Here is a 19165-nt window from a genome sequence, read left to right as displayed (position 1 = left end):
ATTACACCGCAGACGAAGTAAGGGAGCGGAAGAATGCAGCAGAATGAACAAAGAAGCAGGCAGTGAAATCTGCCATCGTCGTCAACTCTCCCAATACGTGGTGGGCGGAGTGAGCATTAACGCAAATATTACTCGCACCACAAAACTTTAGAAGGACCGCTCAGTGGCATTGAATAGGACAATAATGCTTCCGCATTCACAACTCATAAGAAGTGCTTATAAGTTCGCAGATGTTTTTCTTCTCAGAATGAATGTCCATATTGTTTTTACCTTTTGTTTTTAATTGGAGGCACTAAGCTAGTTAGCCATGACATCCAAGATTAACGGCATCACGCAATGCAAAATGCTAATCTCAGGAACCATGAGCCACGCCGATGCATTGCTATTGGTGCGATCTGCACCACGTGCGCTGGTGCTCATAACCACACTATTATGGCCTGACTTTCTTGCGATTTGTTTATAAGTGATTACTGACAAGATACTGTCCCCCAGGAATGTTCTGGGAATTTGTAAAATTATTTTTGCAGATGAAATTTGCAATGTAGCGAAGTTTTTTTCGCTGCAAGCAGAAATTCATCATATATCGAGGTTAGACTGTATTTGTTTCTTAATTATACACACATGCACCTGCCACCCCCTGACACACTTTGAGTACCGAGACACCTCACAGGTATACTGGCAGGAAATAGTGGCAGCACTATTTCCGACATGGCTGTGGCAATTTGAGCCTTTGAGGGCAGTAAATGTCATGTATTCGTTTTTACTAACGTTTTCGCGGACGCTAGGGAGTTCAAAAAAGCGGATGCTGAGTGCACTGCTCGCTGCAACCACTGCAGATGAGACTGTGGCCAGCATAACGCAATCATGAATAGCCACCGCGCAGTTGTGAAGGTATGCACTCAACATGTGCACCGAGCCAAAACGAACCCATACTCTGTTTCAGTAGTTCCGAACACATTTTAAAGACGCCCTTCCGCAGCCTGTCGTCTGCTAGTGGCGAGTGCTGCATGTAAAGGCTGCAACTATGCAGTGAAATCGGCTGTTGTGGTAGCCTGGTAGAAAATTCGTTCCACATTTGCTCCGATATCAAAAAGGCGTGCATCTTCAAGATATTTCTAGATACAGGGGTGAAGGAGGGTGAAAGAGACTGTAAGCGGAGGGTTCAAAAGGAGCACTTGGCTAGCATGTCGCACGGGATGGCGACACCATCTCTTGATCTCTCTTGTAACATTCACTTGTACATGGTGCGCTCGCTGACATTCGTATGTGCTGCCATTTTCTTAATTTGAATTCGTGCATGTTTACCGCACTCCTCTTGCACTGTTGCAAGCATGTTCAATGCCAATTTATTTGTTCCTTTTGCATAAAAGAGCAGCTTGGAACGATACCACGCAAGCAAGTCTGCGGATGCCATTTTTGTGAAGGACGAAGCACTACCCAGGTGGAGGTCCTCTGCGGTGTTGTGGCTGTGCTGACAACACATAGAAATTTAGCCACTGCCAAATCAGTTAATTGCTAGTACAGTGCAGTCCACTTATAACGATATCAAGAAATAAGAAAACTATGATTGTTATAACCGATGATCGCTATATATATTTATTTATTTATTTATTTATTTTGTGATACTGTCAATCCCATCAGCGACTTATACAGGAATGTGTTAGAAGGGTCTGTAAACATTGTATTACAGGAATTTACATAAGAATACAAAAAGGTACTTAGTAAGTGTAAAGGATAATGGACCTATGTTAACAGCAATGAGTATGGCAAAAACATAATGCATAATCAACTTATTTCAGTTACATAGGATGTTTTGCAAAAAGAGGAAGAAAAGAAGGACAAGCATATGAGATATACAATTGATGATAGCATCATCCATAATTTCATATCACAGATTTCCAAAAACACTTAGTAATAAAACAATGTTAAACACAATGATGATAACATCACTTAGTCGTTTCTGACAGTACTGTTTGGCCAGCAAGTTCAACAAATTTGTTAACAGTGGGCTGTGCGACTACTGTCCGGGCTAAAGCATTCCAGTCGCGAACAGCTCACGTAAAAAACGGAAAACTAAATGTATTGTTAGCGCAAGAATATTCTTGGAGTGTAAGGTGATGCTTATGATGGGTTTCTCTGAATGTGTTATAGGAAATATAGGTGTTAGAATCCACACGAACCTTATTATGCAGGATGAGATGCAAAAATTTGAGTCGTTACAGCATTGCACGACTGCTTAGTGAATGAAGGCCGATCTCGGATAGCATCTGAGCAGGCGAGTCAGTACGCCTATGTCTGTTGCAGATAAAACTCGCGGCTTTTTACTGGACAGCCTCAAGAGTAGCTATTTGATTTTGGGCAAAGGGAAGTCACGCCACGTTCGCATATTCTAAGACAGGACGTATGATTGTCACATAGGCCAAGAGCTTGGCTTCCTTCGTAGAGTGTCGCAGGGCCCGGTTTAAGAACATAAGCTTTTGCATCACTTTGCTTGCTATGTGCTCTACATGAGCCGACCATCCTAAGTCTGGTGACATCAAAACGCCCAAGTACTTATACTGAGTAACAGTGTTAAGTATAGTATTATCACAGCCATATGTAAAAGTAAGCTTGGATTTCTTTTTTGTTACTGACATTGAAACTGTATTATCAGAGTCGATGGCCATTTGCCAGTTTTCACACCATTGGGCTATCAAAGAAAAATCCTTATTAAGACTAATTTGATCTTGCCAGTTTAGTACTTCTCTATACAGGATGCAGTCATCTGCAGATAACCTAATCTTGGTTTCAACCTGATTAGTTATGTCTTTTATGAACAAAAGGAACAGGATAGAGGCCAAAACGGAACACTTGGGTACACCAGAAAGTACTGGCACAGTTTCAGAAGCATGGGAGCCTAACTGAACGAACTTGCGGCGGTCAGATAAGTAATTGCTAATCCAACGAAAAATTGGCCCATCTCCTAGTATATGTTTAAGCTTTAGAAGGAATTTAGCATGGCAGACACGATCAAAGGCCTCTGATCTGCCATAAAAAAAAAAAAAGCTGCCAAACGTACCTTTGTAGCTCCGAAGCCGAATTCGCCACTTGTTCTAAAGAATAGATGTAGAAAGTAGGCTGTGAAAAACAAAACTTTATTTCTAGCACCAAATATTCTGTCAAGCGTTAGGCGCGCTGAAATAATCTGAAATCTGCACTTGGTTTCGTGGCACTTTCAGCTTCACAACCGCAGTATGCATAGCTTCCAGCTGCTGCGCGAACACTGGTGGCAATCCTTTGGAATGCATAAAATTGATTAAGGAGTCAATCGACGACTGTGGACTTTGCGTGGACATCGAGGTTGGGGTCAAGGAGCTACTGCCAATCTCGTTGTCACTGTCGCTGCTGCTGTTGCCACATTCGCACAACATTGCTGTCTGTCGTGACAGCACACCTTCGGCGATCGCCTAGTTGGTGATCTCACCGCAGAACGAGGCAGCACTGTCTGCAGTCAAGAACTCCTCCATCGACGCACCACCTGTGTCACCAGTAGTGACAGTAGAGCTCGGTTAAGTTGGCGGCATCCACCGTGTTGGTCTCACTATGAGTAGGGAGGGTAGGTTTGTCCTAGCGCACAAAGCCTGCCTTTTTGAAGCAGTTTTGTAGGGTGGACTGCTTCACCTCATACCTTGCACCATAGACGAAGTGCACAACCTTCAAAAGGCTGATTTTCAGGTCACGGGGTTGTCTGCATGGCCCGACGTGCCAGGAGCTGTGCGGTCAATGACCACTCCAGATTAGTCGCTCCAGCATGCGCCGCCGATATAAAGCCTTAATGTTTGCGATCATGTAGGCGTACAATGGCTCCAGGCCTGCTGTCGTGTTGGGAGGCAGAAACATCAATTTGACCGATGTCATTTTCGGGTTAACATTGTATGCGCTACAGTTGTCCAGTAGCAACACTACTCTTCTTCCTTGACTTTAAATTATGCTGTCCAACTCGAGCAGCCACTCCTCGAACAAGTCGCGGGTCATCCATGTCTTCTATTGCTGCGATAGTGGACGGGGATGTGCTGATTCTTGGAGCATGCTGGCTTCTTAGATCGCCCGATAATCTAAAGCTTGAGGCGATGGCTCCCGTTCCTGCTAACGCACAGCAACACAGTCACCCTAAGTTTACAGTGCTTCCCGCTGGGGCATGTATCTCCTTTAAAAGCATGTGTCTTCGCTGGCAAGATGTGAAAAAAGAGCAGTTTCGTCACCGTTGTAAATATTCTTGTCTGTGTAATGCTCCAGCACACAAGCAGCTTTGTCATTAGCCACTGCTGCTTCGCCTGCGTATCCAAGGACGCTGTTTCCCCTGCCACATATTTATAAACAATGCCATGCCGCTCTTTAAAACGCTGAATCCAGCCTCCTCCAGGCTCAAAATTTGACCGTCCCAGAAGAAAAGCGAAGTTTTTTGCTTTGGCAGCAAGTATTATCCCACGGATTGGCACATTATGTGTGTGGGTTGTGATAAACCACTGGTCAAGCGACTCCTCCACATCTGCCTACAAAGGGTCCCTAACCCTTTTCCGCTGATCGGTATGGCCACTAATACTTCCTGCCTTCACTATCGTGGTTCTCCCGGTTTTCAGAATTGTAGATATTGTCGACCGAGTGAACTCATATTTCTTCACGAGGGCGCTCACCTTGAAGCCGCATCGAAAATCCTGCAAAATTTGCATCTTCGTGTCAAGCGATAGAGCTTTGCACTTTGTCGGCGCCATCTTCAAACTGGGCTGTCTGCTGCTTTGGTGGCTTCAGCTGTGAAGCTACTATTGCGCTCGCTGCAAGAGGGACTGAGGGGAGGGGGGGATGGGCGCCACCACACTGCTTTGCTTTTCACCTTTTTTTCTCGGTTTTCTGTCTCTCTCTCTTTCAGTGCGATTGTGGGTGACGCAATGTGAAAACGTGAAGCAGCTGGTGCCATATTGTGGCGTGGTGCGCCAACTCACAATGCTCTAGGGTGCGTGGGCGGTACGGCCGCTGCGGGACGTGCTGTGCGGCAATGGTGGCAGATGCAAACTCGCGTAGGTGAACATCAGCCCGTCTCGGCAGCGTTTGTTTCACGGAAACCAAGCAACGCAAATGTCACGATTATTCTGCATGGCAAACGCTATCCTGACGGCAAAATTTTGATCGTTATGTCCGATATGTGGTGAATATCATATCGTTATATATGTTCTTTTTTTTTTCCCGTAGACCTAATGCATAAAATGACAGTGACCTTGACCCATCGTTATAACCGTTATATCGTTATACCTGGTATTGCTATAAGTGGACTGCACTGTACTTCTTAAATGTGAAATGATGTCTGTGTGGCAGCGTTTGCCTTAATCTTTTTGTTCTCTACAGCTTTTCATTTGAACAAGTGAATAAACTTTATTTTAGGTATCATAGAGCCTCAATAACCATTTTATTAAAAATGAAGCAGAATCGCACAATAAACTGCCCTACAACCTACAGAGCAGCTTCGAAGTGAACACCCGCCGACAAGACCACTTGTCAAGGCCATTTAGTCGTCCAACAGCTTTCGAACTGTGGCACTACATCTGGCTGCGCAAGAATCTGCGCTTGCGGGTCGCATAGCCTTGCTCCTGCGCAGAACTACTGAAACAGAGTGCTTTTCGCAGCTGCCTCTGGCAAAACCATGGCAGCTATCGACGCAAACATATATGGCGATGATGCAGTTTGGGACCACGTGGCCAATGCACTCTCATGTACAGCAATAAATGCAAGAATAAAGACTTAAAGGCACAAATAAGTATGAAACGTTCCGGTGATTGCGGACTGTTTCTGCTGAATACTAAGCAATGCAGACTCTGCTGTTTCAATTCAGTGGGACGAATGCCGCTTTTTCTCTTTTGCATCGCACATATGTCACACTTGCGCTTCAAGTGGTATCCAAATCAGTGAAACAAGAGCTTAATGCCATTAAATCATGCATACGGCTGTCAAGACCAGAGGGTAAATCTGAATTATGCGATGTTCCAAATTAACGAGGTTTTACTGTACCTTGAAAATTGTACATGCACGTTATTGCATTATCACATTCTTTATTCCTGGCGGTGCATTCAAATATACAGTGCAGTCCACTTATAACAATATCAAGAAGAATGAAAACTCCGATCGTTGTAACCGATCATCGCTATATCTGGACTGCTGCAAAAAAAAAAAAAGCTGCCGAACATACCCTCGTAGCTCCGAAACCAAATTTGCCACTTACGATAAAGAATTGACGTTCTAGAAAATTGGGTGTAAAAATGAAATGTTTATTCATACCTCTAAACAGCGTGTCAAGTGTTGGGCGCGCTGAAATAGCCGGATATCTGTGCTTGCTTTCGCGTAAGTTTCAGGTTCACAACCGTGGTAAGCATCGCGTCCAGCGGCTGCGCGAACACTGGCGGTGATAATTTATTGTGCAGGAACTCAATGAGTGACTCTACCGAGTGCACTTTACGTGAACATTGGGGTCAGTGTCAAAGACGGGCCACTGTCAATCTCGTCGTCACTGCCGCTGCTGTCGTTGCCTCCGTTGCACAACGCTGCCGTCTGTCATGACAGTGATTGCCCTGCCAGAGATTCTTCGCAGAACGAGGCAGCGCTATCTGCACTCAGAAACTTCTCAATCAATGCACCACTATTTTATTGTTAGTAGCGACATGCTTCCAGAATTCAGTAATGTCAGCGGCTGCGACTGTGTTGTTTTTACACGGGGGGGTTTTCGCCCTGGCGCACAAAGCCTGCCATTTTTGTTGATTGGCATGGTCACTGGTTCTAGCCTTCATAATCGTGGCGCTCCCGGTTTTCAGAATTGTCGATGTCATCGACTGTACGAACTCGTGCTTTGAGTCTTGCAAAAGTTGCTCCTTCGTCTCAAGCGAGACAGCTTTGCACCTTGCCGTGCACCCACTGCTGCTTCCGTGGTGCATTTCCATGCTTGCCGAGGCAGAGAGGGAGAGAGGGAGGGAGTGCAGATGCGGTTCGCTTCTTGCTTTCTTTTTTTTTTCCTGTGTCTGAACGCTCACCGGCGATGCGGATGCAAAGCAGCTGGAGCCATCTTGGGGCATGCTGCGCCAACTTGCGATACTCTCCATGGCTTTCGCACGGTAATGGCGGCAGATACAAACTCACGTACGCAAACTTTTTGCCTTGGGTCGGTTCAGGGGAACTTAGCAACGCTAATTTTTAGATCATTTTGCATGGAAAATGCCGCCCAGAAGGCAGAATTTTGATCATTATATCCAATATGTGGTAAATAACATTGTTATATATGTGTGTTTTTTTCTCACAGCCCTAATGCATAAATTGATACTATAAAGTCGACTCATTGTTGTAACCGATATATTGTTATATGTGGTACCGTTATAAGTGGACTGTACCGTATCATATAGTCTTGTGTAAGGGCCACACTTTTTTGTTTCGATCTTGACGAGGCGATTCCCTTGCATATGACTGGTCCATTTCTAGTCTAATTTTTGCTACTACTAATTCCGGGAACATGCCTGCTTTCCCATGGCATGCATTTCTTAATCTGTTCGCTGTGGCAAAATCTTTCTGCTTCAGCCACTGACCTATGCACTTTTTGTTGACGCGAAAGTTGTGGCCAGCTGCTTGCTTACCGTGCTCTTCGGCATGCGCAACCGCCTTGAGCTAAAATGGAGCATCGTATGCCATGAAACGCTTCCTCTGCATTGCTGTCTTTCGGCAGCTCACACATGAGCTGGCTGCGCAACGTAAGTGCACAAAGATGGCACCGAAACTGGTGCACCATCATAGAAGACCTTGGAAAAGCCTATCGTGGTTGTGACCTGGACGTTAGAGCTCAAAGGGCAGTTCTTGCCATTTAGTAGCGGCTCACAAAAATTTGCAAAAATTCGTGGCATGTGAAAATTCACAGCGTCAGTGCACGCTGATGCTGCATATGCACCCATTGCTTGTCGGTCGAAATTTTTTAAAATTTTCAGTATTTCTGGCTTTCAAGTAGGTGCAGCCCATACACATGTGCGGCCCTTACTTGAGATTATACGGTAGTCATTTCACTGATCCAAGATGAGGCCACACTTTCTTAAAAACGTTGCATTTGGTGCCATACAAAGCATGTATTTAGGTGATAACGATGGAGTTTTGCTCGTTATGGGGTACTGCCATAGCCTATAGGCCGTCTGTCATTGCAAGCAGATGAAGCAGAAGCTTGGGCATAACGCTATTTGTTGATTGGCTCGTGACCACTGCCTCCCTTTGGATGTTTCCAGTGACGTCATTCTCCAAGTAAACTTTTACGGTCAGGCTAAATTGGCGGTGGTTGTGAAGGTTTTTTAAGCTGGGCGCCCGGCATTCACCTCCGGGCAAAGTATGTCACTTGGATGCTGGTTGTTTGCTCTGTGTAGTCCAGCTTTAAAGGAACACTAAAGATAAACATTACATCAGTTTATGCTGATAAATTATTACTTTAAAACTGTTTTCATCAATTACGCATAGTAATAGGTTAATTGTTAGATGAGAAATTAAAAGTCGAGGTTCCAGTATTTGAATTGTGGGACAAAATCCCAGTGCTAGTACGTCAGTGTGATGTTATGGCCAAAGACTGAACTAATTTGGTCTTTGGCTTTTTAGAACACAGTTTAGTCATCTTTACCAATAAATAATTCACTAGACCCGACCAGACGCTGTCAAAGTCCATGACTTCACGGGGAGCTGGTGCGGGAACTTCAACATGGTGCCGCCAGCAGTCTTTCGCTCTTGCTTCTTTTCTGGCTTGCCAAGCCTCATCTACAGATTTGCTTTTTTAGTATTGTAAAATGGTAATCTACTAATACAGTGCAAATAATTTTTCTCTTTAATGTCCTTTTAGGCATTTACTTGTGATAATTGGCTACTCAAAAAGAGTATTCTTCACAAATAAAAGCAAGTGAATAAGTGGTACAGACATGTTGCATTTAATAAAAAAAAACTCCTTTTTTCAGTTTGACTTTTGGGGGATTGGTATGCAATAATGAAGTTCCCGAATTTTCTTATGACCGCGTCATAGATTTGGCCATATAATCCCAAATTTTGCACGTTTTCTTTCAGTGAATGCTTCTGCTTCAATGGCAAAGCTTGAAATGCTTTTTTTTTTTTTGCTAGCAATGCAAGTCCAGAAAGTCGCAAGATTGTGAAATGGAATGTTGAAGATGCATTTCACTGGTTGAGAAAAACGTTGAATGCCACTTACGATGACCATTTGGTAAGCATACCTGTGGAACCACTGCTTCCTTTCTTTAATACCTTTATGTAGCATAAAATAATCTCATTAATACAGACTTTGTGAATGTGTTGTTGCACTTCGCATATAGTTGAATTACCTTGTCCTTTGAAAGTCCACAGAGGGTAAATAGTGACGGTAACCTGATGTTTATGGAAGCAGGAAATGAACCGATATAATGAAATCTGCATTAAACAGATTGTTGTGCTTTCATTTAATTGTAGTGTAGTTGCTCAATGTGAATAAGTCTGTAAGATAATAAATTTTGTAATTCTCCTCTGTTGCTCCCATAAAGTCTCTGTGTTTTTTCTGTCTAGTGAAGTTACCCTGCATTCAAGTTTCAATTTAATGGATGCTTATCATGCCATGTATACATGTCCCCAAACTCCGTGAGCAGAACCAATGTATAAGTAACAAAATGTATCTGTCACATTGTTGGCACCATTTCTTGATGGTGATCAGTGTTTCTGTTTAAGCAGGAATGGGTGTAAGCTTCTCTGAGCTGGCAGTGACAGACAAGCCAACTAAATGGCTAACAAAAGCACACAATGTGTTTCTGCACACAATCCGTAAGCTTTGGCGTTATGCAGGATGGCATGTTTTTGCACAACCATCTTTTTTGACACTAGCCATAACGATGTTAAGCTCCAAAGCGTTTCTGCTGCTCTCTCAAAAAAATTTTGCATGCATTTGTCCTACGTCCTACCTGCCGATGCTGGCACAGTATTGATGAAAAGCCCACTTGTGCAGTGAACCTGCATATCACAGTGGTCATTACCCAACAGAAAACAACTATTGTAGATATTGTCGCGATGCAGAACAGGACGGGCAGATAAAAAACGATGACGAAGAAGTGTTGTTGTTGCTGAGGGCTTCGGCCACCATGTCCTAGTGTCAGCTGGTGCCTTCAGTATTCTCCTTGCATAAACAACATTCTTGCTTGTCTCCGTCTTGCAACATTTTGTTGGAGATGTGGGGTACCAACACGGAGCTCCGCAGCGGTTGCCGCATGAGCTTTGACATGATCTTGGATTGTAGCGTGAAGTGAGACGGACACATACTAGAAGCAGACAGGACGAGCACTAACTCAACTAAATTTTGATTGAAACTAACAATATATATATATAGGTGATTGCAAATACTGCCGCATATGAACATGACAAGGTCTAAAGACATCAGTTACACATCAAGAGGTCGGGAAGCCAAAAAAAAAAAACACAATGATTGACACATTGACACAATGATCTGACACAGTGATCGACAGCCAAAGCACCACCATGACCCACCTCCGGTGCCGCAAACGCTGACCTCTGTTGTGTGGTCCCAGCCGCAAGACCCAGGGACCTTCAATGGTATCGATCGTATGGACGTTGAAGCCTGGATTTCCTGGTGACGTTGAAGACTTGATTTCCTAGTGTAAGTGAAAATAATCGGTGGGACCCAACGCTAATGCTAGTGAATGTGATATTCTACTTCCAAGACACAGCGCCAGCATGGTACAAGACCTACGAACACGACATAACAAGTTGGGACGTCTGCAAGCAGAAGCTTCTACACCTCTTTGGAAAGCCCTTTGTCCGTCAGCTGGCAGTAAAGAAGGAGCTATTGACCCGTGCCCAAACGCCAACAGAATCTTACGTGGCATATATTCAAGATGTCTTCGCACTCTGTCGTAAAGTTGAGAAAGATGTGAACGAGACCGACAAAATTGGCCACATCCCGAAGGGCATAGCATATGGCGCATTCAACCTGCTTACCGTATTTACACGATTGTAAGTCGACTTGAATGTAAGTCGACCCCCCCCCCCCCCCCATATAGCGTGACAGGAAAAAAAAATGAGTATATACCCGAGGGTGCATTCCATAACGAAAATTTATTAGTAGCTGACATGGTCACTGGACTACTCGTCTTCACTAGTGCTGCCATCGTCATCGCTGTTACGGTCCCACAGCGTGTCGTCGTCCAGCGAAATTCCACATTTGGCAAACGACCGCACTACGACATCTTGTGGAACAGCAGCCCATGCCGAATGCACTCAACCACACGCAGCAGTCGGGGAGACTCTTTTGACAGGTCTGATTGGCGTAAGTTCGCAGTCTTCTGCCGCCAGCCACTCGTACTCACAGTGGAGCAGGCGAAGGTCCGGGCCTATTTCATGACCATGTCGCACTGCACTGACAGGGACCGATCACTCATTTCAGCGACGTACGCCGCAAGTTTAGCCTACAGCTCCGGAAAGCGTCCAGACTTCGACACATGGGAAATTTTTCACTTGCCGTCACAGGTGAAAATTTCGCTTCGCTGCAGTCGCCGCTCTCGCACCACCCATTCAGAAACATTGAACTTGCGGTCTACTGCGCAGTGATTTGCTTCTTCGGCATAAAGGATGGCGGCCCTCTTGAACGCTGCTGTGAATGAGTGCCGAATGATTGGTGGGCCTGGAGCACTCATGATGACTGAGGAAGCATAGAAGTAGCACATAGCCGGCAGTCAAGTGGAATGCATCAAACCAATGCCTTTCGTCAAACTATAGAAAAAGCTACGCGCAACAGGGAAATGAACCCGCGATACACCCCGTCAGCGCCGCCGTTTTGAAGGTGCCGCCGCGAAAGGGAACAGCGGCGCTTCCATCAACTATCGACCCCCCCCCCCCCCATAAGTGTTGCGTGCACTCATGCGGCCACTATAAAACTCTCAAAAATGTTGAAAAACCCTTCCGAAAAGCGAACAAACACGCGGGATAGCGAAAAGCTATGGGTAGGGCCATAGAGCAAACATAAAATTGTAACTACATTGTAGCTCCCGTTGGTCTCGCTTTTTTGGCGGTGCCATGTTTTGGTTTCGATTGTAAGTCGACCCCCCCCCCCCCACTTCAGATTCTCAAATTTTAAAAAAGTGGTCGACTTACAATCGTGTAAATACGGTATCTGCAAGAGCTATGACTCAGTGGACACGATAATAAAGAAATGCCGCAATTTCGAACTGATGAAGAGTCGCTGCATTATGCAGCAGTTCAACAGGCTACCAAATCAGCGTCGATGTCTTCGTGTGAGGAACAGCCATGTGGACCTCCTCTGTCTGGACAAGAAAATTTGACACGGTTAATTTATCGCGAGCTCGAAGCCATGTCTCTTGCCGTTCCACGTCAGCATTGCCCAGACAACTCATGTTTTGTATCACTTGTACAGGCTGTTGTCAGACAAGATATAGCAAATTTAGGCCTCCTGTCTCTGCCCCATTCGTAATGCCGCTGTCGATCAGGACCGGCCCCACCCAACCATTGCTTCCCCGTTCCAAGTGGCTCCAACTCACCGTCGCTCCCCGTTTCTCTGTGCGTCCTTCATCTACAAATACCGACAACATACCTGCGACCTTCGGAACCAGCTGGTCACCATCGCCCCTAAGTTGTCGGTCTCGTTCGCCGCATGCCCGCCGCTCTTCTTCCCCTACGTTCATGCCACTAGAAAACTTGTTGATGCAGCTCTCGGAGGTGACGCTGCATCAACGACCCGGCTTGCAAATCCTCTGATCACATTGCCTACCATTAGGCAATGGCAAGCTACATTAGGCAAGTATATTAGACGTTGAGGTGGATGGAATTCCAGTCAAGTCCCTCGTCGACACCGGTGTGCAGATGTCTGTAATGAGTGCCGCCCTTCGCAAAAGACTGAGAAAGGTCTTCACGCATGCTGTACCATGCACAGTATGTGTTGCTGACGGCAGTACGCCACCGGTTGTTGGTATGTGTACCGCATGAGTAGCGATTGCCAGCCACCAAACCATCGTCTTATTTATTGTGTTAGAGCGTTGTCCGCATGACGTGATTTTGGGGCTGGGCTTTCTTTCGACCCATTCTGCCCTAATAGACTGCGCTACAGGTGTGCATTTGGACCTTCCTTCTACAGCTACTTTGTTTCTGATGCACATCATCCCTCCCTGTGTTCTGCCGAATTCACCTGGTTGCCGTCTCAAGCTGCTACTACTGTACCTTTTAATGCTCGACCACATGTTCCCGATGGCGACTACATCGTCTCCCCGCTTGTCGACGTTATTCCACAGCATAGCATCGCACTCCCAAGTACCGTTGTTACCATTGTCGATAATTCTACTTGGCTTCCCTTTCTCAACTTTGGGTCTGTTGCACATGTTCTTCCTGGTAACATGACAGTGGCCCGTCCTGACACCTGTGCACGAGTACCAGATATCTCCGTTTGCACCCACCATTTCTGCCTCTGTCAGCCCTATCGTCGCATGTTCCCATTCGGCTTCGTCACCCTACCACGACATTGATAAAATAATTGCTACCGACCTCTCTCCAGCTCAAACTGCAGACCGTAGGTGCACTCTGTTTAGTTACCGCAATATTTTTTATTTCAGTCACGTTCGTTCGGCCAGACAACCGTAGTCACCTATGGATTCACACCGGCGACGCAAGTCCCATCCATCACCGCCTCTGCCGGGTATCTGCTGCAAAGCGAAGTCGCGAAGATGCTGAAGAACATTATCGAGCCTTCCGCTAGCCCATGGACCTTACCAGTTGTCCTGGTCAAGAAAACGGATAACACCTTGAAATCACCATCTGAACACGATCACCAAGAAGGATGTGTATCCATTGCTTCTTATCGATGATGCACTTGGCTGTGTACATGGGGCGAAAAATTTTTCCTCGATTGACTTCCGGTCGGGCTACTGGCAAATCACTGTTGATGACAAGGATTGCGAGAAGACAGCCTTTATTACGCCTGATGGATTTTTTCAATTCAGAGTCATGCCCTTCGGACTTTGCAATGCCTCAGCGACGTTCGAGAGAATGATGGACACCCTTCTTTGAGGCTTGAAGTGAACCATCTGTCTGTGTTATCTTGACGACGTAATAATTTTTGCTTTAACCTTTGAAACCTACATTGAGCGTCTTGTGACTGTCCTTGCTGTCCTTGCGCTGTGAAGCTTCAACTCGACTCATCAAAGTGTTACTTCGGTCATCGTGAAATAGCTGTTCTCGGGCACCTTGTAAACACCAATGAATTTAACCTGACCCGGCCAACGTACGAGCCGTGCAAGACTTTCCTATGCCATGCTCAGTTAAGGATGTTTGCAGCTTCCTAGGCTTATGCTCTTATTTTTGTCACTTTGTTAAAAATTTTGCTGACATTGCACGCGTCCTCTCACCGAGTTTTAAAAGAATGACGTCACTTTCGTGTAGGGACTGTGGCAGGCCGAAGCCTTCAGAGTTCTCATCAGACTCTTGATGAGCTCCCACCATTTTGACCCTTCAGCACCCACTGAAATCCGTATAGATGCTAGTGGTCACAGCATTGGTAATGTTCTTGCCCAGATTCAGCGCTGTCAAGAGTGCGTTATCGCTTACGCAAGCAGTCTTCTGTCCACAGCCGAGTGCAACTATTCTATCACGGAGCGAGAGTGCCTAGCACTGGTTTGGGTGATAGTGAAGTTTCGCCCATACCTATTTGGTCGCCATTTCCACGTAATTACCGACCACCACGCGCTCTGCTGGCTCTCCTCGTTGAAGAATCCTATGAGCATCTTTGTCTCTGGGCATTGCGCTTGCAAGAGTACACTTTCTATGTAGTGTACAAATCCGGCCGTTTGCATCAGGACGCCGACTGCTTGTCCCGCCATCCTTTTGAACCACCGAAAGCCGCAGACCTCAAATCCGACACCAGTATTATGTCCATCTCAGGCTTCCTCAACATTGGCAATGAACAGCGCCATGATCCCTTATGCGACCTATCATAGATCGGTTAAGCTCTCCAACTCCTGACCCTTCTCTGCGTCTCTTCTGTATTTCCGACGGAGTCCTGTACAAACGCAACTTGTGCCCTCATGGTGCTGACCTACTGCTGGCCGTACCAGGGCACCTTCAATGCACTGTGCTTCAACACCTCCACGACACGCCCACTGCTGGGCATCTTGGTGTCACTCGCACCTTTGACCGAGTCTGGCGCCGTTTCTTCTGGCCTGATCTCTACCGCTCTGTGGGCCGGTATGTGACTGCTTGCTACCTGTGCCAATGCCGGAAGCCCATTCCCATGGCTCCAACTGGGCTTTTGCAACCCATCAATATTCCCACAGAACCTTTCTTTTGCGTGGGACTCTACCTACTTGGCCATTTCCCTTTCTCAACTAAGGCCAACAGATGGGTTGCAGTTGCAACCGATTATGCTATGCGCTTCGCCATTACAGGGGCTCTGCCTACAAGTTGTGCCACTGACGTCGTGGATTTTCTCCTAACAGTGTCATCCTGCATCATGGTGCTCCACGTCAGCTCCTCACGGATTGCGGACGTTACCGTATAATGCGGAATATAGGTCGAGGTGGAATATAGGTCGACCCCCTTACATTGAAACAAAGAAGTCAACATAAAAATTATAAGGCACAAAACTTTGTTTTATTTAGTGGTGCTGCCAGAATCGTCACGTGCTCATTCGTCTGAGCTGTCTGAACTCTCGTCCGAAGACGACTGCTTTTCGCTGGCTGCGTCCCACAACATGTCATCCTCGGTGCCATCCAAGGAGTTGCTAATGCAACACTTCTTGAATGCCCGCATCAACATATCGTCGGGCAGCGAACGCCAAGCCCGCGACACCCATTTGGCCACAGTGGTGAGAGGTGGCCTGTGCAGCCGGCCGGTTGGGGTCGTCGGGTTGTCGCCGGCCATCCACTGATATTGTTCACGGACACAGTCTTTAAAGGGCTTGTTGAGCATGACGTCCAGTGGCTGAAGTGTTGAGGTCATGCCTCCCGCAACGACAACGAGTTCCGTCCTGCCGTCACGGAGTGCCTGCTTCACACCTGCGGTCAAGTGCCCGCGAAAGGCATCCAAAACGAGCATGCTCGAACACCGCAGGAGTGCGCCGGGTCGCCGATTCCAGACGGTCTTAATCCAATTAAGCATGAGGGCCTCGTCCATATAGCCAGCCCTTTTCATTCACGCAAATGACAACATCCCGCGTGAAAGCCTCTTTCGGCAGCGTCTTCCTCTTGAAGATTATGTATGGGGGCAGCTTTCTGCCGTCTGCAGTACACGCGAGCATCACCGTGAAGCGCGAATGCTCGTTCCCCATAGAAAGAAGCTTGACTTCTTTGCGCCGCATTCGCACACTGGGGTGGGCGACGGCATGTCAAACCACACTGGCGTTTCATCCGCGTTGCCGATCTGTCCCAACATGTAGCCATGCTGCTGCCGGAGACGGATAACATAGCGCTGGAATCGGACCAGCTTGTCCTCGTATGCCTCTGGCAGCTTCTGGCAGATTGATGTGCGCCGTCGAAGTGCGAATCCCTTGCGTCGCATGAAGCGACGAACCCAATAAATGGAGCCCTTGAATTGTTCCTTGGGCAGTCCGGATTATCGGGCGATCTCAATAGCTTTGATGCGGATGAGTTCCGCTGTCACTGGCAAAGATCTGGCATGATGCTCGCGGACGAAATCCGCCACCTTGTCTTCGAGCTCCGGGTGCACCGCGCGGCACCCGCGAAAGGACGTTTTCCACGCGTTGCAGGCAGACAGCTTGACTTTCTGCGTTCGCCAGTACCGGACGCTTTTTTCCGAGACACCAACTTGCCGCTGGGCAGACATGTTCCCATGCATTTCAGCATATTCGATGACTTTCCTTTTAAACGCCGCGGTGAACTGATGTCAAGTACTCGTGCTCATTTTGCGGGTTGTCGGGAAATTAGCAACGCCAGGAACGATCGCTGCACAAAAAGGGAAGATAGTGTCGGTCCAACTGCGTAGGCCACGTTATCGTTGGGCCGCGTCGGTCACCAAGGAGGCGATAACAGACAGTTTTAGTTTAGCGTCCGCAACTATAGCGTACGCTATACGCTATAATATAGTGTACGCTAAGCAGCGCACGTTTTCTACAATTTTAGTTGGCCGGCTATATCCTCGGATTTCAGAGGCCATATGCCGTCGTTGCGGCTATTCCGCGCCTTTAGCGACAGGTGGCGCTGACATCTCGAATGTTTCTTTCGTTAGGCTTCGACTCGTTCGAAACGAGAAGCGATCTCGAAAACACCACGAGGTTATCCATAATACTCTGTCGTCGAAGCGGCCTGAGACTAAGCGAAAGCCGTTTACAAAGTCATTTGCTACGGACGAAGTGCATTTTACGAAAGCAACGCCAAATTCAATTTGAAGTGGGCAGCCGGGACCGCCGCCATGTTTCCCGCAAGCTCCGCAAACCCCGCAAAAACGCTAAGGCTAACTCGTTTGCGTTGCGTACGCCCACTATACCCGCTATTTCGTTTAGCATTCAGCGCATGCGCAGTGACGATACGCTATTTTTTAGCGTACGCAATGGTATAGCGTACGCTATACTAAAACTGTCTAACGATGCGGATTCCGAAAGGTCTGCACACTTACATGTTGCCAGACGACTATTCATGTTGTGCCAAGGGCCGGTATATAAGTCGAGGGGTGACCTTTTAGCAATATTTTTTGGAAAAAACCTCGACCTATATTCCGCACTATACGGTACTTCTTGTTTAAGGTCATTCATGATATCCTCAGCCTATGCTGTACTGAGCGTCAAATAGCCACTGCTTACCATCCACAGACTAACGGTCTCCCAGAGCGACTGAACAAAACGTTTACCGACGTGCTAGCTATGTATATTTCTCCAGACCACCAGGACTGGGGCGTCGCTCTGCCGTATGTCTCCTTGGCATACAATTTGTCCCGCCATGACACTGCAGGTTACTCACTGTGTTGTTATCTACTGTTTGGCCATGATCCCGTTTTGCCCCTGGACACTGTACTTCCACAAGTCACACAGTCGCACGCTGCTTATGCCCATGATGCGATTTCTATGGCAGCACAGGCCCGTCAGATTGCCTGGGCTCACCTCACTGATTCCCAGGCTTCCCAGAAGTCCCGTTATGATACGAACCATAGGGACGTGCAGTATTTACCTGGCTCCCTCGTGCTCCTCTGGTCACCATCTCCTCGTGCGAGCTTATCGGAAAAACTTCTCCCGTGATATTCATTTCCCTACCGAATCGTGCGGCAGCTTTCGGATGTCACATACGAGATTGCTCCCGAAGAGCCAGGCCCATCGTCCCTACAGCCAAGAACTGGTGGTGTTCATGTCTCCCGTTTGAAGCCCTACGTGTGTGCCTTTGCCGGGCCATACTTGCTTGTGCCGGGTCAGTGCTCCAACCTTGGCGGCGCAGCGTCATGATGCAGAACAGGATGTGCGGACAAGAGACGATGACGAAGATGTGTTGTTGTTGCTGGGGGCTTCAGCCGCCATGTTCTAGTGTCAGCTGGTGTCTTCAGCATTCGCCTTGCATAAACAATATTCATGCTTGTCTGCACCTTGCAACAATATGAAACTTTTCATTCCAACATCATTACTGCCACCTAGTGTTTATATATATATATATATATAGATATATATAATGATTTAAAGTAAATATAAGTGGTACACATTTTCGCATGCTTTGGTAGGGCTTTTGACATTTGTGGTGGAAATGTGCCAGTGCAAGTGGTTGCTGCTGCTCAGCATCTCAGCGAGAAACCATCAGTGGAGCTGACAATGAAAAAGGCAGTGAAGGGTGAAAATGTCACCGAGGGAAGGCTGGTGGTAATGTACGTGTCATTATATTGAACTACCTGGAAATTGATGGGTAGGAGGTGCACACGCACTGCTTCTGTGATGTTCACTGCTGTGTTAATGACATTCTTCATGTAGAATAATGAAGCTTACGACCAAGAACTAGTCATGCATACTGGTGATTATGCACAGTAAACTATCGTTATAACGAAATCACTTTATTCAAAATATTGATTCATTTGAAGTTTTTCATTACTCCTACCTCAGTGCATGCATTTTGGGCCGGATTATTCAGAGTGCAGGAGCAATCTGATT

At 46.7% G+C, this 19165-nt stretch overlaps 1 protein-coding gene across 3 annotated transcripts in view; it reads left to right on the top strand.

Annotated features, from left to right (window-relative positions):
* Positions 1-19165, top strand: part of Pcif1 (Phosphorylated CTD-interacting factor 1) — a 158029-nt gene that overhangs the window by 47974 nt on the left and 90890 nt on the right. For all 3 annotated transcript variants that reach the window (XM_075675779.1, XM_075675771.1, XM_075675789.1), the window contains exon 7: positions 9151-9250. In XM_075675779.1, coding sequence (XP_075531894.1) covers positions 9151-9250 — 100 coding nt within the window. The remainder of the gene's footprint in view (positions 1-9150; positions 9251-19165) is intronic.

The sequence above is a fragment of the Dermacentor variabilis genome, chromosome 1 (assembly GCF_050947875.1).
Source record: "Dermacentor variabilis isolate Ectoservices chromosome 1, ASM5094787v1, whole genome shotgun sequence".
NCBI classification, from domain to species: domain Eukaryota; kingdom Metazoa; phylum Arthropoda; class Arachnida; order Ixodida; family Ixodidae; genus Dermacentor; species Dermacentor variabilis.
Note: the sequence above shows the minus strand (reverse complement) of the source record. Positions and strands in the feature narration are given on the sequence as shown.